The sequence below is a fragment of the Pelmatolapia mariae genome, linkage group LG4 (assembly GCF_036321145.2).
Source record: "Pelmatolapia mariae isolate MD_Pm_ZW linkage group LG4, Pm_UMD_F_2, whole genome shotgun sequence".
NCBI classification, from domain to species: Eukaryota; Metazoa; Chordata; class Actinopteri; order Cichliformes; family Cichlidae; genus Pelmatolapia; species Pelmatolapia mariae.
The window spans coordinates 22,263,994-22,289,743 of record NC_086230.1 but is presented as its reverse complement, the minus strand read 5'-3'; the positions used below and the strand labels follow the sequence as shown (position 1 = coordinate 22,289,743).

At 41.7% G+C, this 25,750-nt stretch overlaps 1 protein-coding gene across 12 annotated transcripts in view; it reads left to right on the top strand.

Moving 5' to 3' along the window:
• The window catches only part of LOC134626261 (BAH and coiled-coil domain-containing protein 1), a 65,336-nt gene extending 42,264 nt beyond the window's left edge, over positions 1–23,072 (top strand). For 3 of the 12 annotated variants that reach the window (XM_063471920.1, XM_063471915.1, XM_063471910.1), the window contains 24 exons: positions 268–382; positions 484–683; positions 855–1,016; positions 2,507–2,784; positions 3,082–3,427; positions 4,268–5,197; positions 6,535–6,704; positions 6,862–6,998; positions 7,198–7,314; positions 9,788–9,899; positions 10,245–10,479; positions 10,619–10,792; positions 12,054–12,227; positions 12,340–12,629; positions 12,800–12,880; positions 13,223–13,346; positions 13,465–13,579; positions 14,055–14,130; positions 17,043–17,151; positions 17,238–17,354; positions 17,452–17,613; positions 19,129–20,369; positions 20,515–20,751; positions 20,903–23,072. In XM_063471920.1, coding sequence (XP_063327990.1) covers positions 268–382; positions 484–683; positions 855–1,016; positions 2,507–2,784; positions 3,082–3,427; positions 4,268–5,197; positions 6,535–6,704; positions 6,862–6,998; positions 7,198–7,314; positions 9,788–9,899; positions 10,245–10,479; positions 10,619–10,792; positions 12,054–12,227; positions 12,340–12,629; positions 12,800–12,880; positions 13,223–13,346; positions 13,465–13,579; positions 14,055–14,130; positions 17,043–17,151; positions 17,238–17,354; positions 17,452–17,613; positions 19,129–20,369; positions 20,515–20,751; positions 20,903–21,112 — 5,912 coding nt within the window. In that variant the 3' untranslated portion in view covers positions 21,113–23,072. The remainder of the gene's footprint in view (positions 1–267; positions 383–483; positions 684–854; positions 1,017–2,506; positions 2,785–3,081; positions 3,428–4,267; positions 5,198–6,534; positions 6,705–6,861; positions 6,999–7,197; positions 7,315–9,787; positions 9,900–10,244; positions 10,480–10,618; positions 10,793–12,053; positions 12,228–12,339; positions 12,630–12,799; positions 12,881–13,222; positions 13,347–13,464; positions 13,580–14,054; positions 14,131–17,042; positions 17,152–17,237; positions 17,355–17,451; positions 17,614–19,128; positions 20,370–20,514; positions 20,752–20,902) is intronic. The other 9 variants (XM_063471919.1, XM_063471918.1, XM_063471922.1 and 6 more) reach the window with 8 other exon arrangements.
• The last annotated feature ends 2,678 nt before the right edge of the window (positions 23,073–25,750 follow it).

Genomic DNA, 25,750 nt, shown 5'->3' with positions numbered 1-25,750 from the left:
ACCTACATCAAGTTTCAATTTTATTTCATAAATATCTGAATGTGTTATTATATTATGAAGCAAGTTATTCTTCTTTCCAAATAAGACAGTAATATGTCAATACTGTGCAGTATATGGTTTTAGCATGAATTCTGCCAATACGAAATCATTTAATACTCAAAATGTATTCACTTGCAACTTGCGGCACGGTTCTGACAAGTGGCGAGAGACTTGGGATTTTGTTCTCACTGTGAACCACAATGGTGAAAGTTGATGTTTGCCTCACAGGGCAGCCCCGCTCCATGTATCTGTCAGATCCCACCACTGAGGAAGACAGGAAGAGGCTGAGTGAGGAACAAATAGGTCTCACTTGCTTGGACAGGGAGAGGGATGCATATATCAGGTATGTATTTTTAAAGGTGTTGTTCAGTACTTAATAAATTAAAATCTTTACAGAAACATTCTAATTTGTATTTCTTTATCTGTATCTCATTCTGATGTCAGGGATAACAAAGAGAGGGTGGAATTTGCAAGGATCCACCCTTCCAGCAGCTGTCACGGAGACCTTGCCTCTCATCTCATGGTCCCAGGCGGGACGTCCCTCCAGTCTGGCCAGTTGGGAGATCCTGCTGCACATTCTGCTCACCATCATTGGATGCCAAGAACTGGAAGCCCATCTCTCTGGATGACGGGACATTCTTATGGTAAGACGCTTTCTGATGGCAGGATTTTATTGTTATGGTTATGTTTATTCATGTGTTATAAAGACATATAGTCCAGCTTTTTTTTGTTTATTGAAAAAAGGCCAAAACAAATACATATATTTAACGTTCTTTTGTTTATATGGAATTCTGTAATTTAATTTCTTTATAAAGCAGGTATAGGTCATACAACCCTACACCAGAATCTGCCACCAGCTTTCTCTGCAGCCATGCCAGGCCCTCTGCAGCCAGTCCTGCCTCTGCCTCAAGACCCCTCTGCCCAACTGGTGGTCTTGCCCTCCGAGCCTCCCACCCATCCTGCGACCCATCACTTGGGTAAGCCATGGCATTTTATATGTTAATCTAATCGATCTGCAAAGCACAGGCAAACTCCATTGGTACAGTATCTGTATAAAAAGAGTAAAAATAAGAAAAGCTTGTTTGTTATTATGCTTATGTTTTTGTGATTGTTAACTGTGTGTGTATGGATGAATGAGGACTGACAGGAAGAGAAGCTAAGGGCTAAGGCCGATGCTAATGGGAATCCAAATAAATACAACACAAGCAGCAGAAATGCACCAAATTTAGCTTATGTTCTGTGAAACTAAAACGAGTTATTTCACTGTTAATATTACTTTGGGCTAAGATAAGTTTGCAATCTTATGATAATTGCTACATGCCAACTGCTTGGCCCGGCAACAGTGGCACTCTCAGTAGTTCAGGATGCTCATACAAAGCTATTTTGCCCCTACAATACCACAGCAGAGGAAGAGGAAGTGAATGAGGTGAAAATCACTTCACCAGAGTCATTGTAGATGCGTATTCAGTGAACAGACTGTGAAATTTAATTGGCTCCCAATCTTTGACGATATGTTTCCTTCTGCGCGCCACAGGAGTTTCAGCTGAGAAGGGAAGTGCATCCACAGAAACTTTCCCACAGGAAATATTTTCATATCCGATTTTATGTGGCGAAATTCTTAGTGTGTCTTGCAAAAGGAGCTGAAAGATCAAATTCATTTGGATAATAAAACCGCTAATGCGGAGTGTGTAGCACAGTGCTAATACAGATATTATGAAGACGCTCATTATGTAGTTCTATATAGTGTGGTCTTAGTACTTTCCAAAAGGCACCTCTGTCATTGTAGATCACCCATATGGAGTTGTGCGTGTCCTTAAATCCACATAATGAGACAGGTTGTACACCCACACACATGGGAACCAGGCTTACTGCTGGGCCCTTTTGCAGAACCCCTACTGTGGTTTGGCCGGGAAGGTGGGACTTTTTGGCATAAAGGCCAAGACGAATGCTCTGACGAGAAAAACATGCATTTCCAGCACAGCATTTTGACCTCTAATCAACCTATGACCATTATATTCTGTTCACATTTCATCATTGTCATAACGTCTTTTTCCAGCATTCCAAAATTCTCAAAGCAGTTCTTAAGAGACAGCTTTCTGTTCAGAGCGGAGGAGAGTGTGGGATTGTTTCTGCCTGGGGAGATGTTGTTCTGTGAAGTCAAAAATCTTTTCTTATTTTTTCCTTAAAGGATACATGTTGTTGCTATAAAATGTGAATACAATGATTCTTTAAATGATCCATAATGGTTTCAGTGTTTTGAAATAGTTGTGTGGGAGGCACATAATGATAAATATGGAGAACACAACTGTTCTCTGTTTGCTAATGTATTCTAGTGAGTCGTGCCTACTGTCAATGCGTATGAGCCCAAAGAAAAGTGATGTAGAGTGTGTGTGTACGTGTATGCATGTGTTTATGTTCTAAGGTAGCCCCCTCCATCACATTTCTCCTTTTTTTTTTTTCTCATTAGATGTGATGGAGCAGCCAGGGCTGTGGCCCCCTGTGTACGGCGCCCGGGGCCCACCCTCCCACATGCAACATCCTGCTGTGTACTCCCGATCCCAGTTTCTACGGCAACAGGAGCTGTACGCTCTCCAGCAGCATCAACAGCTTCAGCATCAGCATCAGAGTCACCAGTCGCAGCAATCACAACTGCAGTCTCAACCTCAGCAGCAGCAGCAGCAGCCACAGCAGCACAGAGCTGCACATGCCATGAACATGCAGCACCAACCCGCTCACAATGCACAGGTGATTGTAGAGTCAAAATACGCAAGGGAGATTAATACATGCAAAAGTGCAGGCAATACAGGGAAGAGTAAGCGAGTCATGGATCCCGTGACTTTTGAGTCTATTTTCAATTTGCATAATATTCTTTGAAGGATATGCCGACTTTCCTACAGGGGAAAAAAAAGTGTATTCCCGAATACAGAAAAGCAAGTAGCATTGGCTGTCAACCAGATTGCAATAAATGTACTATTTGGTTAATGCATAAAATCACTTGTTCACTAAATTTAGATATGCAATAATTTTGTATTAATGCCACAGATACAGAAGAGAGCAGACGAGCCCTCAGTTGAACTGGAAGAACTCATTTCAGAGCCAAGAACATCTAAACCTGCCAAAGCTTACTCTTACAACCCACCGCAGAGGAACACCTCACCCCCTGGGACCTGCACCACTCACCTATCCCCTTGTTGTCAGTCCCCTTCACTGCGACAACATCCCAAAAGCACTCCTTCAACACCCTGCCCCGCTCCTAGCCCTGTTGCAGCAGTACCTCATTCACCTGCCATTAGCCCTGCTCCACCTCAAATGCTAAAGGCTCCTGAATCCCAAGACAAGACGGGAGAGGGACAGCCTCCACAGGAATACCCAGGGTCTCTGGAGCCTGGTAAGTGCAAAGAAGTGTCTAGAAAAAAAATGCAAAAACTATGCGTAAAAGTTTTCAAACTGTCTTTGAAGCAGTGTGCACAGTGGTTTTAGTACGAGCAATACTCATCAAATTAGCGCCTGTGAGATAACATACTCACACTAATCAGGTAATAACAGAGTCATGTAGAAAACCAGAAAGAGAACAGAAAACAGTTGTAACATATAGTCAAATCTTGTGCATCATACTGATTTATAACTGGAGTTGTCACTGTTCAGTGACCCTATTTTTTTCTGCTGGTGTTGTGGTAATATGTGTGGGTAGCTCTTTTGGCAAAGCCTCTGATTGAATAAACGGTGAAGAAAATGGCTGCCGGCTGTGCTGGGACTTTCCAGAACTGTTACCTTGGTAATGATTGAGAAATACCTTAGTAGCGGCCTTTACATCTCCTCCACCCCCACACGCCTGACACTATCTTCATCATTATTAATGTCTGGCTAACGGCTCCCGCAAGCCAGAGGAATTGTGTCAGTTTCTCTGATAAACTAAAGGTCTTGTCCACTTTAAATAACACGTACACACACAGTTACTTGTGGTAACTTCCTAAGGTTGGGGGATCAAGGGAAAGTGCTATTTCATTTCCTTGCCCTGCGTTTTCACTCCATGAAACCTAGTTAGCAAGAGAGTTTCGTTTATCATGGGTATGATTGGTAATCTGTAACACATCCCCATCACAAAAACAGTGCTTTCTATTAAGGAATCATAATATGTGGGTTTTTTGGGAGGATGGTTTATCAGAATTTTTGGAATAAATAGACAATTGTTAAATATTAAATTAATAAATATTCTTTTCATCTATAGACTTGCCTCCTGGATACACATACCCTGCTATTGCCATGGACTACAGGAGCGGACCATCACCTCAGGGTGTTCAGCTGGCTGAGCCAGCTGACCTGGACGCAGTCCAAGTGGAGCCTGCTGAGCATGCTCCCCAGTCTCTGGCCAGCCTAGGGGAGGAGTTAGACTGTCAAGTGGTAGTCAGACCCCTTCCAGAGCCACTCCCACTCAAGGAAGTGGCGCATGAAGAGGAGAACAGAGTGGTTGATGGAGTTCTGGAGCAGAGGGATGAGGTGACAGAAGCTAACTATGTCCACAGAGAGGAGGCGCAAGCAGAGGAGCAGGGACAAACTGCAGAAGAGGTGCTGGTTTGTCCACCTGTTGAGAGTACTGTGTGTGAGGCTCCTTCCTGCCCAGTCTCCATTTCAACAGAAGAACCTGATAGGCAAGACGCTGTCATTACCTTGGAAGAAGAGGAGGATGATGAGGTGACGGGTGGGGAGATTCAGGTGGAGTATGCTCAAAAGGTCAGCATGCCTGGAGAGCAAGAGCCAGAGCTGCCCACCATCATTGAGCTTGATCCTGCTTCTCCTGAGTCACAGTCCCCGCCTAATGAGTGCGCAGAGGACAGTGAGCAGCAGCACGACAACAAGATGACCCCTAATGATGCCTCAGTGGATTCTGTGTGTCTTTCCCCGGCCTCAGCTTCTGCCCCTAGCCCAAGCGAGGAATCTTTTGCTATGGCCCCAAAACCTGTTGTGCCCTGCTACTGGAGTCTGGAGCTGCTGATTGCTGCTGCGTTCTGCACAGATGTGCCTCCATTTCCCTTGTTCTCATATAGTACACCATCGGTTGCCCCATCGCAATGCAACCCACACCAGGGTATCGAGCTTCTGAGTGAACTAGCGGATCTGGAGCTGCAGCAGCAAAAGCGCACTTGTGGAAAAAGCCAGGGTGAGAAACAGTGGCTCCTCCATGACTCTAACACATTCACATTCACACAGCAACACTCACATCAACAGAATGCACTTCTTTCATAGTTTACTCTCGTTTTCCTCTATGTCCATTGAGACAAACTCCCACTCCCCCCTCAGGCCTAGCCTCCATCGCTCTGTGCTCCCTCCCAGATAGTCCTCTCTTCCTGCCGGTCTCATGAGCCTCTTGTGAATTCTAACACATCCCCAGAGAGGCTGTCTACATGCTTGCTTGCCGTTGCTCTTCTTTGGCATGTTAAAGCCACTTTTATTTCCTAAAAGGCTGTTCTAATGATGCAGGGCCTCAGGAGAGGGAGAAAAAGCAGGAGGACAGGGCTGAACTACTAGTGAAGGGTGTACACCTTCCTCTCTCACTCACGCTCCCTTCGAGCTCTCCTCAGGGAACCGTCTGTGTCTCTCCATCCTGCAGCTGTTTGATACTCTCATGCGCGCGCCTCCAAACACGCACAACTGCAAATACACAGAGTTAAACTTAAAGGAGAGACACCAGTTTGTTTCATTCTCTCACTAACATAACACTTCATACTGAAAGTTGGTGTGTAATCACAAAAGCAGTCATTGTTTTCAGCACCCTGGAGCATTGCCTGGCTAATTAGACCCCATTGTTTTAAAGTGGCTTTAAAAGCTTCCTTGTTTTTCAAAGTACCATGCGGTTTTTTTTATTCATGCAAAAGGATGTTTTGTGTTTACCACAGCATCCTAATGCATTTAACTGCTCCCAAAAGATGGTTCTTTAAAAAGGGTATCATCTGATTCCAGAGTCAGTGATGTCTTCGATATGCGATACTGTTGACAGCTCAGGCAAGTAGCACATGTCGATTTAGAGTCACAACTATAGTTAGTAAGACGATTCAGTATATTTTTATTTATTCATGTTAAGATGTAAGACTGTGTTACTCTTATAAACAAAATGTCATTTTCCTTGTGACTAGGCTACAATCTCTGCTATTCAGCTTGTGGCTCAGACCATTAATGGCAGATAGACTACTCAGTGTCATAAGCAGATAGGCTACATAGGAAAAGCTGAGTCCAGATGGTCTGTGAGATATCAGCATATGGTGAGTCCAAAATAATGTGACCTCTGAAAAGATATGCTGCTGATTTCTCATACTGTCCTAATCTGCTCAAATTTCTGCAGAAAACAAAACAAAAACAAAAAGACCCATCTTTCTCTCTCACTTTGACATGAGTTTCCTTTCACAAATGTTAAGTAAACAAGCTCTGTCCACAGTGGCATCTGAATCAAAAATGTATAGATGCAATATGAACCCTTTTTCCCCCCCCTTCTGTAAACAGAGGAGGAACTGCTCATGTTTGACCTCCAAAGCCTTGCTACCCTGGCCACGGCCCGTGCACTGGAGCTGGGCTCCGAGGAAAGCAGCAGCGCGAGTTCTGAGCGACAATTTCCAGCCCGCAGGATCCTCAATTTACGAAGGAAATGCACCTGGACACCTCGCAATGAACCAGTAAGGCTATAAAAGTGTGCCCTTCTTGACGCTTCAAAATGTTCCCAGAATTCTAACGATGTTTCAAACAAACAGTAACTAATGAAGTTGTACTTAAAATGTTCCTTGATTGCTTTTGTTACATGTTACATAACCACTAATTATGCGTGTTGTTCAGGTGTGCCCAGCCAAAGTTAGCATGGAAACAATGGATGGTCCTGAGCTTGCAATGCGTGTGAAATTGGCTGAGTTACAACGTCGCTATAAAGAGAAGCAGAAGGAGCTTGCCAAACTTCAGAGGAAGCATGATCATCAGTGAGTATGGCGCGGTCCTCCTTTACCTGTGCCGATTCCCAATCGGTCCGTTCCAAAGTAGTAAAAACATAAACGTATTTCATTCGCTTATAGTTTCAAAATGGATTCCTTTTAGTGCTTTAAAACCTTCAGAGTTTAGATATGGGTAGCGTCTTAAAGCTCGGCCGGCTGCATGTGTGTTTACATCTGCGTGTGCCAGCAGGAAGGAAGAAACACCTCGCAGCCCAGCACGGCGAGGACCGGGGCGGCCGAGGAAGCGGAAACCCACCCTCACCACAGGTCCAGTGTCCTCATCCGAGGGCCAAAGAAAAGTCAAGTGAGTATCAGTCAGCCCATCTCCGCTAGCTGGCTGTAGTCCAGTCATGCATGATAAGCCCCTCTGTATCACTGCCATACAGGCACTGCCTCTCATTGGCATAAGCAGGAAACGGGAGAACCACTGAACTATTCTAGGAAGTCAACTCGAACCTCTTCTAATCTAATCAACATTGGTGTTAATTGCGTAACGGGGTAGTCTGTGTCAGCTGCGTCCTACAGAATACTCATTCAGGGTTAATATATATATATAAATAAAAACATTCAACTTTACCGGGCTGAATTGTGCACGTCTGATTCTCTAGGCAATAAGAGTTAAGCTGACATTTTGAGTCCATGTATGTGTTTGTCCATGTGTGTGTTTGAGGAATATGAAGAAAGAGGAAAAGTTAGCAGAAACGAGCAGGAGAATGAAAATATAGAAGGTGTAGAGAGTGCAGAAACAAGGATCCTGACTTTTTCCTTAAATGAATTGATGGCATGTTTTTTTAAATCAACATTGTAAAAATAGGGATGCCTTTCCTGTTTGGAAGTTGTGTTGGAGGGGTTGGTAAAAGGTTTACTCTCAGGCTTCAGTTATCCCCGGCATCTAGGCTCAGAATGCCTTTGGGCACTAAATATTACCTCGCAGCATTCCCTCTCTGTCCATCTTAATCCTTCTTTTCTCACTTCAGTTTCTGGACAACTGTCCACAGCTGCCCCTTTGCAATGTCACTTGCCACTCTTCTTCCACCCATGTCCTCTTGCACCCCCCCCTACTAGGGCCCGTGCTGATCAGATGCTAATGCTGAGTGACACTGACACCCAAATATAAGGCCTGGGCCCTCAAGTGAAGTGCAGTGGAGGGAAAGTGGGAGCAGATATGGGGTTACAGTCTCACAGAAGAGTAAACTGAAGTCTGTCTTTTTGTTGTACTTTAAATTGAATCACAGCCGAGACACTTTATTTTTCTTAAAAGCTCCCAGGGTGTACACCCTTTTGTTTGTGATGTGTGCACAACCCAAAAGAGAATGACGTGATACATGTGAATGAGAAACAAGCAAGCAGACTGAGGACTGTTTAGCCCCATGTTGCGTTATGTGGCAGGTTTCTATAAAAGCGCTGTCCTGCACCTGCCAGTCATGCCGCTACAAAACGCTGATGCTTTTGTGCTGATGGGGGTTAGTGGGTCAGTGGGTCAGTGGATAGCCCACCCAGCCTTTCAGTATCTTTTTCCCTACTTTTCTTTAACCACCAGGGGTGCGTGTGTGTGGTAGTGTTTGAGTGGGAGATACATTCAGGCCTCGTGATCAAGCCTTCCAACTTGCAAATTTTATGCATCTGTTTAGTTAGAGATGGATGCAGCAGTGTGCTTATGAGCATTTAAGCAGGCATTGTTTGTTTCTGTGCACGCTTATGTTATTCCTGTGGGTAGAGCATTGGGGTCCTTTGTGGTGTCGCTTTGATTTGGGGTTGGACGGGGTTGTATGCTAGAGAGAACTCCTGCTTGCCAGCAAACCCTGATAATCAATTCTGTTTAATTAGTCACTGTACACTCAGCTCCACCAGCCCCCTCCACCATAAATGGGAGGGACTCTGTCACATTGTGTTTGTCAGCAGCGGAAAGCAAGCCGTGGTGGGATCTGCCTCACGGGGACAACTCACACTCCACTGGCACCTCTGTCACTCTCCTGTCAGTCAGTGGGCAGAGAGTCCCACTGCCTGACAATTGCTTTCATTCTTCTTGAGTCTTGCAGGTGCATGCTGGAAGATCCTGATTATGAGATTTACACACAATCAGCACCTACATGGGCACTGTGAATTCGCATGCTGCTGATAAATGACAACAAAACAAACATGCAAAAAAAACAGCACATGGTTCTTTACTTTAAAAACTGTTTCTGCAACAATATGGAAGCAGAACAAATGCGCAGTATTTTACTTATCTACGTCAGATTTAGTCATTGCTTACTTTCTAAATGGAATGGTTTCCGAGGTTGTATGCATGCTAGGAGAGAGGAAGTTAATCTTTTGTTTGAGCATGGTCTGGCTCATTTCGGTTTGGTCTACGGGCAGTCTTCCAGAGGGAAATTCAAGGGCATTTGGAGTGGTTGGTCTGTGATGCTGCTCAGCGTAGGGGAAAGTGTGTGCCACAGTGATATGAAAAAGCAACCAGAGAGCTATGATACTCACTGAATACAATATGACCACATTCAAATTCCAGTGCCTTCTAACCATTCACGGTATCCTTCAAAGCTGTGCAGTAGTGCTTCACAGGGGACACACATTCTCCCTAGAAGAAGCATTAACGCTTATGACACCAAATTGCCCTCAAACAATCCCAGGTTTCTTGTTAGAGATTAATTTTCAAGTGGGTGTCTCAGACACTGGACTTTTCTTGTCCTTTTTGTCATTCGGCTCACCAGACAGAAAAGGGAAAGTTACCAGATCCCAAAGAGAGGTGACTCAACTCCCTTCTTTTTTTTCCCTTGCAGATCGATGGGGGCAGGGCTTGGCTTGCCTGACGACCTGGGAGGGGGCGGAGAAAGCCAGCGAAGGAAGAAGAGGCTGTCCAGTCGAGGCTTTGAGCGACTCAGCAGCACACAGGTCAGGGTCCCCTTGTCCTACTCCCTTCTATCCCACACATAGCCAGAAATAAAAGAAGCCGCTCTTTGTTTCTTTGCATTTGATATATCCCTTTGTTGCATCCCATTTCTAATTAGGCGCTACCCTCAGGAGTTCATCCTGATCCACTGCTCTCCATATAAATGTCTGTCTTGTTAGAGCTTCTCCAATTGCTTTTTTATTCTCTATTCTTGAGAAAACAAGGGCTCTCTTCACAATGTCAGAGGAGATGATGATGTCATGATGATGTCATTGTGATGCTTTTGTGGCTTCTGTAAGCAGGAGTGTAGCTGGTTTTCACCAGTCTCATCTGTCTTTCTGTTGCAGCAGGTAAAAGCACAGAGCTGCAGAAAAAGCAGTCTTCACAGCATGCTCAACTCCAAGCTGGCTGGAGATGTGGTTCAGCTCAAGCAAAAGGCCCAGGTTAAAAAGAATCTCTCAGGGACAGGCTCGAGGGACAAGGAAATTTCACTCTGCAACTCCAACCTTAAGCATGGACACAGAAGCCAGGGCACAGGCAAAGCAGACTCCAGGCGAGAGTCTGGGGGACAAAGCGATACAGGTAGATAGTGGCAGTCATTGCACTGATTGTGCTTGTTCCTCCTGTTTTTAGTTTTACTGTGCAGAGTGTTGTTGTTTTTTTTCCCCATAAGCAGTTACCCTTAGAGTTAAGCAGTGATTTATTTCTTAAACTTTTTCAGCAGCCAGTGGTGACAGTGTCCACCAAGAGAGCTGGACCGGACTGGTGCGCTGTGGACGTAAAAAGGGATCGACCACCCTGAGCCAGCACAAAACAAAGGTTCACCGTGGCCAAAGGCACGAAGCAATGGAGGAGGAAGAAAGCTCACCTGCAGAGAGCGACTCCTCTGATCAAGGTGGGACAGTAAATACTGAGCCTGGAGACGTAGTTAACTCAAGTTAATGATTAAGGAGACAAACACTCTACTTTTAAGATTAGGATTAAAACTTTCAGTTTTGATGAAGCTGATAGTTAGGGCTGAATCAGGTGACCCTGAAACATCCCTAAAACACATGCTGCAGTAGACCCAGGCTGCTGGGCGTACTGAGCATTTTTCTTCACTCATCTCTTTTTGCTCTCTCTGTGTTTATACACCACTGCTGCATTTAAGCATTCATAATTATTCAACTCTGGCTCTTTCTCCCATAGTGTGTCTTTTGTCCTGTCTTTCTCTCTCTGCTCTCTTCTCTTTGCCCTCACCCCCCAACCGGTTGCGGTAGATGGCTTCCCCTCCCTGAGCGTGGTTCTGCTGGAGAGTTCTTCCTGTTAAAAGGGAGCTTTTCCTTCCTACTGTCACCAAGTGCTTACTCATAGGGGGTCTCATGATTGTTGGGGTTTCTGTCTAATATCACAGGGTCTTTATCTACAATATAAAATGCCTTGAGGCACCGCCAATTGTGAATTTTTGCTATATAAATAAAATTGAATACCAAAATTGAAAGTTAGCTTTAGATACCTAAATAGCTAGCTATGAAAATATGACAGGGATTTTTTGAAACATTTCTACAAATTTCTACAAATAAAATAAAAATGCATATCTGACAAGTACAGCTAACGTACTGAGTCTGTGATCCAAAAGCTCCTTTAAATCTATATTGCCTTTTGCTAATTTCTAAAAAAAAATTGAAAACCAATCCATTTTGATGAGCGAGTGAAGAAAGATTGGGACGTATGTCTTGGCAGAGACGTGCATTTACATTCAACAGCTCTGTTGGCTGGTCTGGGCTGGACACAGACACACAACTATAGACACCTGGCTGTGAGAGTTTTGCACACCCCTGGAGACCAGCATACGAGGTCAAAGAGCCGCTGCAAAGAAAAAAAAACTGCAGTGACAAACATAAAAACTCCCTCATACTCTCCCTAGCACACACATTCGCAGTAGCATGTGGGTTCACACCAGGAAATACCACTGAAGCAAAGCAGTTCATATATCTTTCCTATGAACCATTAAACTATTTACTTTAATGCTAATGAAGTGTCTGTGGATTGATTGGGAGTGAGTTAAAGAACTTTACTGGTTGGTAATGACGTGGGGAGATGGATTGGATAAGCTAAGTTTTTTTTTTTTCATGCCTTTACTGAATATATGTTGTATTGTTTCCTAAATCTGCTAGAAGATGAAGAAGAGGAAGGCAGTTGTGATACTGATGAAGTTCAAGATTACAAAGTCCAACCCTCTAGAGATGTCACTTTAAGCTCCTCCATGATTGGTCCTAGTCCATCGTCTGTTGTAAAACTGGAGGCCAACCAGAAAGCCAGGAACAAAAAACAAAGGCAGGAGCTTTATGGTAAGACTACCCTTTGAAAATAATTGATAATTCAAGAAGCATCTGTTTTACATTTGTCCTCCTTTGTATTGTTAGCTCAGTCTAAATGTCCTTCTGTAATCAAACCATACAGGATCCCAGAGTCTGTCTGGTGCAGAGGGGGAAGTCAAAATCAGGAAGAAGTCCAATTCTAGGATGAGCATGACCACAGCAGTTAAAAATCACCAAGACCACCAAGATCGGCAGCCTGAAGTAGCAAGAAAAACATGTGGGCCCAGGTCTAAGGAACCTCGGTGGGGCAGTCTTGGGACCAGAGGCAACCGCTACAGGAGGAGCATGGGACTAGCTACCTTCCCCACCACAAGTGAGAGGCTGAAGCGGGCAACTCGCAAGAGCACCATGTTGAGAGGAGCAATTAACAAGGTAAAAAAAAAAAAAGTTTCCAATAGAAATTTTGATCAACCAATTTTATTGAACCACGTATACTGAAGATATGACACAACATAACTGAAGTACAAACTTTGCATTTGCTAAATCTTCATGTGCCCTTGCTGTGGCAATAAGCTGCGATTCCTCTTCTCTCACTTTACCAGAGGAGAAGTTGCTGGCCAATTGGGGGCTCATCTTTGCAGGGCGAAGATGGAAGCAGGGGACAAAGGAGCAAAGACCAACAGGTACCAGCAGGCGAACAGCAAACAAACACAAGCTTTCAATTCTGGTCATATCTTACTTTCCAACACATTATTGTGGAACTACTATACGCATTCAGCATGTTTTGCATAGCTCAGCCTCCTGCTGAGTAAACTCTGCGGAGAAGACTATGTGTTATGAGGGAGGGACAAAACAAGTAAAATGAGTGCAGATAGGTAATGGTACAGGTTTTGTCCCCTGTGGTTAACTGCTAGTTTGAAAAGCATTATAAACAATATCTTATCACACTATCTCCACATTTATTATTTATTCATCTTCACAGCCATTTATGCTTCCTTTCATCCCTTCTGATATGTTCTGTATAGCCAAAGGGACGAGCAGTGAGTCGTTTGCTGGAGAGCTTTGCCGCTGATGAGGGTTTTCAGATGGATGGTAGCAGCTTCTCAGAGGAAGAGGAGCACAGCAGCCATTCGCGCAAAAACCCTGAAGGTCTGAGATAAAATTTTATATCTTTTTTTTTAAATAGTGTTTTAAGTAGCAGATTGTAATGGTGAAAGTAACCATTCTAATTTTAACCAGGATACATTGTTCGCTTTTTCTTATGCAGTTCCAAACTGTGTCCTGACCAAAGAGCTGTTAACCGATGGCCTGAAGGTACTGATTTCCAAGGAGGATGAGCTTCTATATGCTGCCAGGGTCCACACTCTGGAGCTACCAGACATGTAAGTGAACTGTTTTTTTTTAATATACACAACACTTTTTTTAAATGTTAGTCTTAATTTAACTCAAGGATGTTAATTTTCAAATTATATCCTAAAAACTTTTCTCTGACCTTTTGGTCAATGCTAACATGAAGTAAGCTTTGTCAAAGTGGCATTTCTCAGCAGAAGCTGAGGTATGGCAAAAAAGGGCGTCTACAGAAGGTTATTATAGCTGTCAGAGCCATGTTGATAATAAAAAGGATTTTTGCATGCTCATCATAGAAGTTATCAATAATTTTATGCTTCTTACTTAACAAACGTCACATTATTCCATACTAGGCTCTGAGTATCAATACAGCTCCTCTGGTGCAGGCAGCAAAGAGATGCTATAACAACAGTAGAGTGGGAGTAACACATGACATGGGAGCCAGGCAAGCATAATACAAGCATCTGAAAATAGCTTCATCTTTTTTCTCTCTGCTGTGCCTCCCTCTAGCTTTAGTGTTGTTATTGACGGTGAAAGAGGAAACCGCCCAAGAATCTATTCATTGGAGCAACTGCTACAGGAAGCTGTAAGTTCACCTTGTTGCACCTAAACACTCTTTGTTAAAAGAAAGCCATGTCTCATCTTTGGCCACGACAATATATTCTTTCTTTGTACTTTTTTCCACATTGCCTTCCAGCTTTTCTTTCGCCCCTTTTAGTCATTTCGCTTTCTCTCTTTCAACTTCCCTTGTTTCCTCTCAGGGGTCATTGAGAGCATCTAAACTTAAGTGAATATGAACAGATGGGCAGGATCTTTAGGTTTATGTGTGTGAGTATCTGTGAATGTCTGTTAAACTAAGCTCTTTGTGTGGGCTGGATAATCCCACCAAAACCAGGATCCATTCACGGTTTGGAGATTAAATAGGACATGATGCGTACATTACGTCCCCTTTACTGCCAAAATAAGAGCTGTTTAAAGGCTGAAATGAACAAAGACACTATATGTGTATGAAGACCTGTTGTGATGCAAACGTTGGGTTACAGAGCTATAGTAATATTGCCATTTAATTTATTTAAGCGCTTCAATACCTTGGCTGGTTCTTTACCTTCTCTGTATTCAGAATAGCTTCATACTGTTTACTATAGTGGGACAGATTTGTTCATGCTGGTCTCTTTGCACTAATAACAACTGGGTCACTCAAAGCAGAGCTGTCGTACCCACATCTCCTGAAACTGACTTCATTATTGCCAAACAGGGCACAGGACATTATGTTTTCACAAAACGAATATTCCAAAGGCGAGGAGAGCTGAAAAGTAGAGCAGAGTTTAACTGGCATTGTGGTTTGCAGCTGTTAAGAGGCCACTGTAACTTTGCAGTGACTTCATCCTAAATGCTTTTGTGCTCATAGCTCACTTAAAATTCTTTTAGAAATTAAAGGATAAAGTTGTGGGTGTTTTTTAAACTTTGTATGTAACCAAAACTTCCTCATGGTTATGCATACATGCAGCATGCATAAATTTTCACCTCAAGTGTCCTGAAAGAAAATGTGACCTTACATTACAAAAACTAGTGGATGCCCATTCTTCAGTACTGTCTGGCCTGTTCGTGCACCTGGCTAGAAAATTTTAAATGACATAATGCTTTTTATAAAGCTGTTCTAGGTGAATGGATGCAAGAAAAGGGGGTAATTTTAACTCATTGCTACATGGTTGCTAGGCAACATGATGACATTATTGTATATAATGTATAATTCGGCCATTGCGGATATAAATGAGATGTTGTTGTGAAATTAAAATGATAAGATGCTTTCAAAAGGTCTTATAGGTCATTTTCACTTGCTGCTAGCTGGTTGCTAGGCAACATGATGTCATCATAATATCTAGTATAAATAAGAGTCTTCAGGGGCATAAGATGTGCTCGTGTGCCAAGTTTGGCTAGTGTAACTCTGATTGTGTAGAAGGAGTTGGAGGACAAAGAAACGAACGCGCACGCAGAGAGATTGTGTGTATTATATTTTGTGTATTTCATGAATTTTTTCTGAAAAACTTTTTCATATTTAGTTATTAAGTTTTTTAACGATAAACCACTTTTAAATGTTTTTAAATGTACTATATAAATAAAATGTACTTACTAGCTATAGTAAGATGACTTTATATATTTATTTACATTATTTATTCATTTATTTTTTTATTTTTTCAAGTTCAAACCTCACACCAAAATCACTGATTTTATATTTAGATTGTTTAGGATGAGTGGTGTAGGTGACCAGTTTTTTTGTATCTGTATGTATCTGCATTCTCCTTAATATAATGGAACTACAACATAAATTGCCTGGTGGCTCTTAATAAACAAAACTAAATACATAAATACATTCATTATAAAATGAAAAAATCAGTAGCTATATCTTTTTCTAGAAATCATGACCTAAATACTTAAAAGGAAAATGCTCACAAACAGGTCTCTGATTTTTTTTTTTTTTTTATGTCCATGCCAACCAAACAAGGTGTCCAGCTAATTCACACTGCTGTTCCTTTTACTCAGAATTATATATCACATGTTCATATGGTCTCAAAGACAATAATAAAAATAAATCTTACTTTTTAAGTATTCTTTGTATAGTGTAACGTCCTTGCTTTTTTATTCAGGTATAAATGCAGACATAGTCATACAAGAACACAATGTTATTTCAATTATCCTCAAGATGATCATGCATGCCGTTAGTACACGTTAGCCTACTCTCTACCTTAACACTTACCTCCTCTCATCAATGTCAACTTGTTAATGTGATCAGTTTAGCTTTTTCTTTTCCCTTTTTAACTTTCTTCTCTATTTCTTTCCCGCTCATAGTGTCATTTTCTAACTTTCCTGGCAGTTTTATACCAAGTAGTTCTGGCAACACTGCTCTTATCTAAACACTCATCACATAGCAGCTGGTTCTAATTATGCCATACTTCCACTTTGGTGTCTTTAGATTAGTCCAAAAGCCATTCATTTGACTCTGACAGCAATACCCTGATACCCCCCCCCCCCCCCGCCCCCCCCCCCAAAACCCCTGACACGCATACACACACACACACACACAAGCACACACACGTTCACATCCACACCTCATCAGTCAAAGGGTCCCTTGCCATAGCAACAGTAAATGAAAGCAACCTGAAAGAGCCCCCAGTGAGTGGCGGATGCTGGGGCTGCCTGCATTGTTGGAGGGAGGATCTGGCAACCTGCAATCACAAGCCCTCTATTCAGGCCCTCTTTAGTATTACTCAGCAAGTCAGGATTTACTGCATCATGGCTTCCGTTCTTTTCAGCCCTGACTGGCACATTGGCATGAGATAAGTGCCGCTTGGAAACGTGGCACAGTGGCTGCCCAAGCACAATGCTCCATTGCTCTCACACTGTTTGTATGTGTGTGTCAGTGTGTGTATGCAAGCATGTCTGTGTGTGCATTGTGTGGAACCTGTAATGAATCTTAATTATGTTTTGGTCTGACTCCAGGTCCTGGATATACGTCCAGAGTCGGAGGCTATGCTCGCTGAAGGAACCAGAGTGTGCGCTTATTGGAGTGAGCGCTCCCGCTGCTTATACCCAGGCTATGTTCGCCGAGGTGAGGCATCAGTTACAAAGAAAACTGTAAATGCATATCGTCCGTTTTTTATCACAGCTGATAGAGTGAATCTTTACCACTTGCAGGAGGTTCATCTGATGAGGGGAAGCAAGGCGGAGTGATGGTAGAGTTTGATGATGGGGATCGAGGGAAGATTTCACTCCCCAACATCCGCCTCCTGCCTCCAGGATACCAAATTCACTGTGGGTGCCTCCTCTTGGAGTAACATGGAATTAGACCCTTTTTGTTGGGGTGTGCGGCATACTGTGTTAACTAAATGCTGATAATGTTCTACTTTAGGTGGAGAGCCATCTCCTTCCCTATTGGTTCCCAGTGGTTCGGCAGCCAAGAGAACTTCCAGTCTGGAGCAGGCACCAATCAGTGAGAGACCTTCAGACAGACTGAGCTCTATCAACACTGTAAACACCACCCAAAGTCTGACCGTTATTAAAAGAAGACCAGGTGAGAGTTAACCCCTGAAACCATGTTTACCTCCAGTGTTACATGAGCTGTTATGGGTTTTAGGGGTTTTATAAATGATTTAGATCATTTTATTACAGATTGAAAGACTTTTATAATCCTCTAAACAAAGGTACAACAAACAAAATGATAATTAACAGTTCTAAATAATATAATCATTTTAGACAATCATCATTATGGAAAAGCTAAAAGCAAATTTTAGATAACCTATAGTATTAGCTATACTAAAATAAAGAAGATCCAAAATTTTCATTTTGATATTTAATTTGTGCTATAATTTCAAAACTTATTGATTCATATGCACAAAGAAAAAAAAAAAGAACAATTTTTTTTAATTTATCTGTATTTTTTATGAATTTCTAAGTTGACGATGTGAGAAAGAGTTTTAGTAACACTGCAAATACATACATACTCATGAGGGCCATGTTTGTAAATGATGAAACCTCTGACTAAAGCTGAAGTTGACCAGAAAGTCAACTGATCACATTTCACACAGCTTTGCCACTGCAGGCTAAAGATCGAAAAGTTGCCAGCAACACAAAGTTTCACCCACTGACCGGCCAGGTCGCACCCCTAGGCGTGTGTGGCCCTTGCTGAGGTTTTTCCATCGTAGCCAAAAGGTTTGCTGGATGAGGATTTGGGCAAAACAGTGCACCGTTTATTTGCAGTTTATTATCAGAAACTGTTCAATAAACAACTTTTTTTTCCGAAATATTTGCAGACAGTGAAGTTAACATAACAAATATTGGATGTTCTTCACTGCGTCATTGCTTGGCTATATTTCTGCACAGCTGGGATTCTTAGTCTGCGTCTTCGCTCTGCTTTTGTCGTGTTCCATTGCATGCATATATTTATCCATCAGTCTAGCTCTGGGTCACGACGGCAGCCTGCATATCAAAATGTATGTAAACAATATGTGCTGCTAGGCAACCAGGCATGCCTCGATTCTATGGAGGTCAAAATGACCTCTTTGGCTGTTCTAGGTATAATTTTTTTTCTTTTTTGTCTCTCATCAAACCCCAGAATTCACTATGTGATAATTAAATCTATTTTAGGAAAAGTCATGAAATAAGAGATAATGGGGTTTTATTTTAAGAGTTTTAAAATGCCAAAGGAGTCAAAATGAACCCTTTGTTCTAATGTTAAAGATGAAGACATGTCTTATCTCATAACAAAACACTGTTGATTTTAACAAGAAATTTAGGAGTTCTTGACAATAATTCAATAAATAGACTGCAATGCGATCTAATACAACAGCCTTGACAAAAATACTTTGTAAAGTGTGTATTTTTCAGCTTTGGTTCGCTGTAAGAACAGCTTATTGTTGTGTTTATATTTAGTTATTTTCAGTATCATTCTAGACATATTTTATTGAAAGGTGTTTCTACTGTATGAAAGGTATATCTAATATATATACATGGGTGTGTACAAATACACACCCTGTTTGCTCATTTGTGATTTATTGCTAAAGCATATTATATGTTTCTTTCATTCTAGGGAGACCAAAGGGTTCTGGGAAAAAACAAAAGCAGCAGCAAATTGAGAATGCCAATAAAAATCCTTCACCTTTCCTGGGCTGGAGCTCATTGACCAACACCAGAAAGAGGACGTCTGATAATCTCTTTCAGTTCAACGGTGCACCCAAGAGGACCTTGAAAGGAAAGGAGGATGACCTGTTCTCTATGACTCATTCCCAGTCACAGGCTTCCATCCCAACCAAAGGCCTTTTCAGCAGCAGCTCATTTGAGGTGGATTCCTTTAGAAGCATTGCAAATGGTTACTCTTCCTTCTGTACCCAGTCTACAGGGCCAGGTTCGGCTTTATCTTTGGGTTCCAGAAGTGGGCTGTATGGTGAAAAGCGCAAACAAGATGAACTGGTTATTCCAAGGAGCAAAAGGTCTGGACAAGAGTTCCTCATCAAGTTGGATCATGAAGGAGTGACATCCCCCAAGACAAAGAACAGCAAGGCTCTGCTGCTGCGAGGGGCATCTTCCAGTGTAAGTGGCTTACCCAGGACAGAAGCATACTCTCATCCAGTCCTGCTGGTTAAGGATAACAAGAAGGGAGCCTCCAGAGTAGAACTTCTTCTGAAAGGGACCACACCTCAAAGAAAGCCCTCTCCTTCTATGCGTCTCGGGGAATATGGTGACTTGGGCTTCAGCTCTCACAGAGACTGTCACAGCTCCTACTCTGATCTGGATGATGAAGAGGAAGAAGAAGAGCAAGAGAGGAGGGCTGCACTGGCTGCAGCCTCAGGAGGACTAAGGACTGCTGGTCGCTTCCTTTCTCGTCTCTCGGTCTCCTCCTCTTCTTCGGGTTCTTCAAGCTCCTCCTCTTCAGGCTCTCTTTCAAGTTCCAGCCTCTGTTCCTCTGAAAATGATTCCTCGTACAGCTCAGAGGATGAAGATAGTTCAACACTGATGCTGCAGAGTTGTCTTTCCTCCCATCGGGGGCTCCTACAACCATCAGAACCCTCTACATCTTCAAGGCCTCGCCAGCATGCCTTTGTGGCCAAAGCTATGGCTGTTTCCAGTGCCAAAGGTGCCACCCCTAACCAGGTCTCTCACAGCAAGTCCTTGAAGAGGAAAGAATGTGCAGGCTCCATATCTAAACCAATTAAGGATTTTGTCAAGAAACCTAGGATGCTTCCAGATGAGGCTACATTTATTCCAAGGCCCAAGATGTCCGCATTCCTTTCAGGAAGACAAATGTGGAGGTGGTCAGGAAGCCCTACACAGGTGAGAATAGGCTATCAATCGGTTTAGGTTTTCTCTTGCAATATTAGCTCAAATAGTTTACAATACTTGCCCCTTGAGGTCAACAAACATCAGTAATAATCATCATTATCAAAGAGGATTGGTCAAAGTGTCTGGTTTTTCACAGAGGCGAGGACTTAAGGGCAAGGCCAAGAAGCTTTTCTATAAGGCCATTGTGCGAGGCAGAGAAACGGTGAAAGTGGGAGATTGTGCCGTGTTCCTCTCAGCTGGACGACCTAACCTCCCATATGTGGGTCAAATTGAGAACTTCTGGGAATCATGGACTTCTAGAATGGTAGTCAAAGTCAAATGGTTCTACCACCCTGAAGAGACAAAGCTGGGGAAAAGGCATCGAGATGGCAAGGTAAGCTGGGTTGTTATACGGGATAAAGTGCAGACAAATATGCAAAAAAATGAAGAAGCAGGCAAATACATTTCATAACATGTTTTCGTAGCTATATTTGTAACTTTTTGCTTTGTGAATAGCCTGTAACTAATCCCTTATTTCTGTCCAGCATGCCCTTTATCAGTCATGCCACGAGGATGAGAATGATGTCCAGACAATCTCTCACAAGTGCCAGGTGGTGAGCAGAGAGGAGTATGAGTGTCTGACTCGCAATCAGAAGCCGAACAGTACCTCTCCAGATCTGTACTACCTGGCTGGGACGTACGATCCGACCACTGGTCAGTTGGTCACTGCTGAAGGTGTTTCCATCATGTGCTGATCCACTAAGGGGACACACTACTGAAGAACTTCTTCGGAGGAAGAATATAACGTCATGATTTCTCCTTTTCAACCATTCAACCATTCAGAATGGCAAATGTTATTTGGGTTTGCCTCCAGAACCCACAGACAAGATGTCAGCACCAAAACTGGACTGACTGACATTACACACTGGAGTCTGTTGGTGTCTAACATTTGTGAGGCCGTGAGCATAGCTGGTTGATCCAGTCATTAAGAATAGCAGAAAGTCTGTGTCTTTCTGAGCATAGCAAAATTCAATAAGTGACATTTCAACCATCTAACTAATCTCTTTTAAAAAGGTCCTTTGACAGCTTCACGACTCCTTTTTAAAAACTCATGCTTCCAGCTCCTATCAAAAGGAGAGCTGAAATTGTAGTTGACTGTAAAAAATAACATTAGGCTCAAGAGTCAAAGTGGACCAATTCTTTAAAAGGTAGCCTTACCTGAGGGAATGGAAACAAAAGTGAGGCACGGGGCTCGACCCAAGCCTCTTCATTCCAGGGAAGTTGAAAACATGTAAAGGGTGTAAAGTTGATGTCTGTAAATATTTTTAAATGTTCCTAATGAAGCCATACACTTCAGTACCTCTCACCTGTCTTAACTGTTCAGGTGTATATTGTATAGTTCAATTATTGTATTGTTGTCTGTTGTCTATATGTACATAAAAGCTATTTTATATAGGAGTTTATTATGTATATATGAAATGTATCTTTCCATGTTTGCAATTGATTTATTTTTATATGGGTGTAGAATACATTACATTGTGTGTGCTTTTTCTTTTTTCGTTTGCTTCGGGAAGTTAAGGTTGAAGATGTTAGTGTTGCACTGCATATGCCCTGCTGAGAGAGACTGAGACAGAGCACAGACAAAGACAGAAGGATTTAGTCTACAACAGGACAAGACTCCCTTTCTAAGAGAAAGGTGTCATTCTGTTTAAAAAGAAAAAGAAAAAAAACCCCACATAGGTCAAGTGGCTTTTTGCGTAATTGTCTGTTCCTTCACATTTTCGTTTGGCTATTTTTTATTTATTTACCTCTCTGATGGTCATCATCACAAAGGCAGATCAGACTAAACCGCAGCCACGGGTCAAAAGTGATTTAAGATGTGATACGAGCGTACCATTACGGCACGACGTTTGTGTGTGATGAGTGTCCCGACAATATAATCGTGTCCACACAAATCAATGTTACACAATACTGGATCTTCTAATGAAAATGTGTTAAATGTGCAATGCACTCATCAGTGCATAGTTTAGCATAATATGGCCTACAAAATACCAAAGTGTCTTTAATATCTTAATTTCCTTTATTTAAAAAACAAGCACCTGTACTGAACACAGAAATCACTGGTAACTTATAGAATAATTGTCCTCCACTATGTGCAAATTTACTGGCTTTGCATTGTGACAATGGTTTCTTGCACACGTACCTGCAGTTTTGGTTAGTACATAAATATGTACCAAAATGCCACCTGGAGGTGTGACTGTGAAGGTCAAGGTACTGATAAGGAAAGAAGATGAGTACTGACAATTTGTTGAAATGAGTCCATTTTTAGTTTCATTAGCCGTCTGTGTCTATTTTGTACAGAACACATACATCCTTGATGCTAACTGTGAAGGACAATCAGATTCACAAAGCAATGGACATAGAGCAGGTTTACTCAATCTGGAAATTACTTATGTTATTTAATTTGTGCCAAGTACATTTTCTCTATTTTTGTCTTGTTTGATATGCAATCCTGAGTATTTTTTTGCTCACAAAGTTTTATTTTGTTTGCCAACATTTTATTTATTGTCAATGTTGCTGTTCATGCCAAGAGCGCTTTATGAGAATGTGACATTGTTTTTTTTCTTGGTGTGATGTCGCATTTGCATTTCTTAAATAAAACTGGTCTTATAGAGGCCATTTAGTGAAAAAAAAAGATTAAAAAATAAAGCAACACTGGATTCTTCTCATCCAAAAACCTTTGTGATTTAATTCTGTTATTTTGACTGTTTCCCACTCATCTTACTGTTCATTTCCTATTACCAAACATTATATCATTATATGGACAAAAGCATTGCCCACACCTCTTAATCTTTAAATTTCACTGTTTTCAATCAAAAAAAAAAAAAAAAAAGTCAAGCAACTGGCCACACAGTCCTGCTTTTATCTGTAATAGGATGCCACTGTTGTAACAAGTCAGTTTGTGAAATTTCTTGCCCCTACATATTTCCAAATCTCTGATTACATTAACATCAGCACGAAAACTGTGCTCCCAGAGCTTCGGGGCATGAGCTCCCATGGCTGAGCGGCTCCTGTAGGTGTAATGTGTCGGTGGCCCAGTACTTTTGTCCGTATAGAGTATGTTTAACCCTGTTCTTTTTTTAATATATATTAGTTAATTTTGTGAAGCAAAAATAAACACATTTATTTAATTTCATTTAAACAGAAATATAAAGTTATAAAACTGCACTCTCTATGCGTGCACACTATAAATCTGTCCTTAACAAATGTATTAAACCACCAGTCATAAAAACAAGAAAGGATAAAAAAAACCAAATTTATATAGTTATTTATTAGGCATTTTATTAGGCAAATAATAACCAAATTCATGTTTTTATACCTAAATTTGAGCCGGCACACTGGACTTATTAATCAAGGATAACACTCAGTCACTAAAGCTACTTTTTTCTGTTCATGAATGCAAGTACATTAACTGTGATTTGGCATCTTTATTAAAAAAAATGTTTTAAAACATAACATGCTTTTTTTTAAAACAGTAAATTTGAAAATTCACAGAAAACAGCAATTATATTTTATCATTAAAAATATAATTTTGATTAAAGAGATGGTGAATTAACAGTGATTACAGAAACATAAAAATGTCTCTGGTAATTACCAATACTGTTAATTTAGGGCAGCTGTCACACAAACCTTACACTGGGTGGTGGTCTAATAAATTTATCAAGCACTGAATATCAGCAAGACAGAGTGATATAATTCTAGAAAAATGATTATGGTCTTCTGAGTGTGTCAAATGGACACAAAATTGAAGGCAGAAAAAGAAATAATAAAAAATAAGGCTGTTAATGCAAATGGAGTAACTAGTTCAGGCAAAGCACTGCACACTCTGTATCGTTTGAACTTAACAGTCACCAAAACAGAAATTCGTGAAGTCAGCACACAATCGTCACGGCAAGCTCGTGCTTGCTGCACATTACACTGTTTACTTTTTACTCAACTCACATGACTTATTTCTACTTATCTACCTTCTAACTACAAATTCCCCAGCCTCCACCACTTCTAGATGTTGGAGGGACCTCTTGTCATGTTGCACATTATATATATCACATGCACCATTTACATGTCTGTGTTGGCTCTTTTCTTTATACCCCTTAGGGAGCTTTAACATGCTCCCCTTAGAATACTGAGGCTACTTGGATTCATTTGCAAAGCACCATCAAGCACAAAGCCCCCTTTTCTGCCAAATTCTTTTATTTGTTCCAATAAATCCTTTGATGTAAGTGTCTCTGGCTGAACTAAGTTTATGTGAGCTTTGTGTTCCTTAGTAAATAGAGACAGATCTGTCACAGCATCAAATAAAGCCTAGTGGGTTTAGCTGCCAAGCTCTGTAAATATGATGTTGACTGATTCAGAGATAGATGTGAATTTGAATTTCTGTGATTCAAGATAGAGTATATTTGTCTATTTTCTTTTAAAAATGAAACGGTTCTTTGACGGTGTGTGCTTGGTGGGGGTGGTAGACAGGCATATGATCACCCCGAAAGGTGAACAAAACTACAATTTTCTCCACCCTCCTCCCAAAAGATCCATTAAAGTCTAGAGTGCTAATCACATCAAAATGTCTGAATGTGTAAATTCTCTACAAGTCCTGTGATGTTTATATATAATTCAGTGATATAGATTCTCAAAATAAGAGAAATAACAGAAATGTACAATTGATATTCATATTTGGTTATTTTTTATATCAAAATAAAGGGATTTCTGCAAACATTTTTCCATATAGGACATGTCAAATAAAGGATATAAGTAAAGAAGAGTGCTCTCTAGTGGAACACAAAGCACGCTGCATATAAAATAAGTTAAAAAAAAACTTTTTTTTCACAAGATTTAATCTCAAAACACAGTCTAGTATCATGAATTTTAAATAGAGCATGAAATGCCTGCAGCAATATAGACCCATGCTCATTCAGTGCCTGAAGCAGCAGGTACATTCCTCTGTCCACCCACACGATCCGTAACCTACAGCATCTGTCCATTTGCATATATGCATAGCGGCTTTGACAAAGCCAATTTCTGTAACCTGAAACAGGGAAACAACTACTGACGAGGCCTGAAGGAGACACAATATGGGTCAGTGACCATACTCTGCAGGCCCAGGGGTCTTTTTGTCCTGCATGGAGCCTGGGCGCCACAACCCCGCCCCCTAATGCCCGGGCAGGGACTAATGGGTACATCATTCATCTCCAACAGCGTCCCAGTGAACACAAACAGTTGTATTTGCCACCACAACCTTTTGTGTTGACTATGGCCACTGCCCCGTGTCCAAGCCGTTGCCTTTCCTGCGTCAGCAGGATTCAACTCAAGCAGAGGGTTAAGAGTGGGTGTGCGCGAGG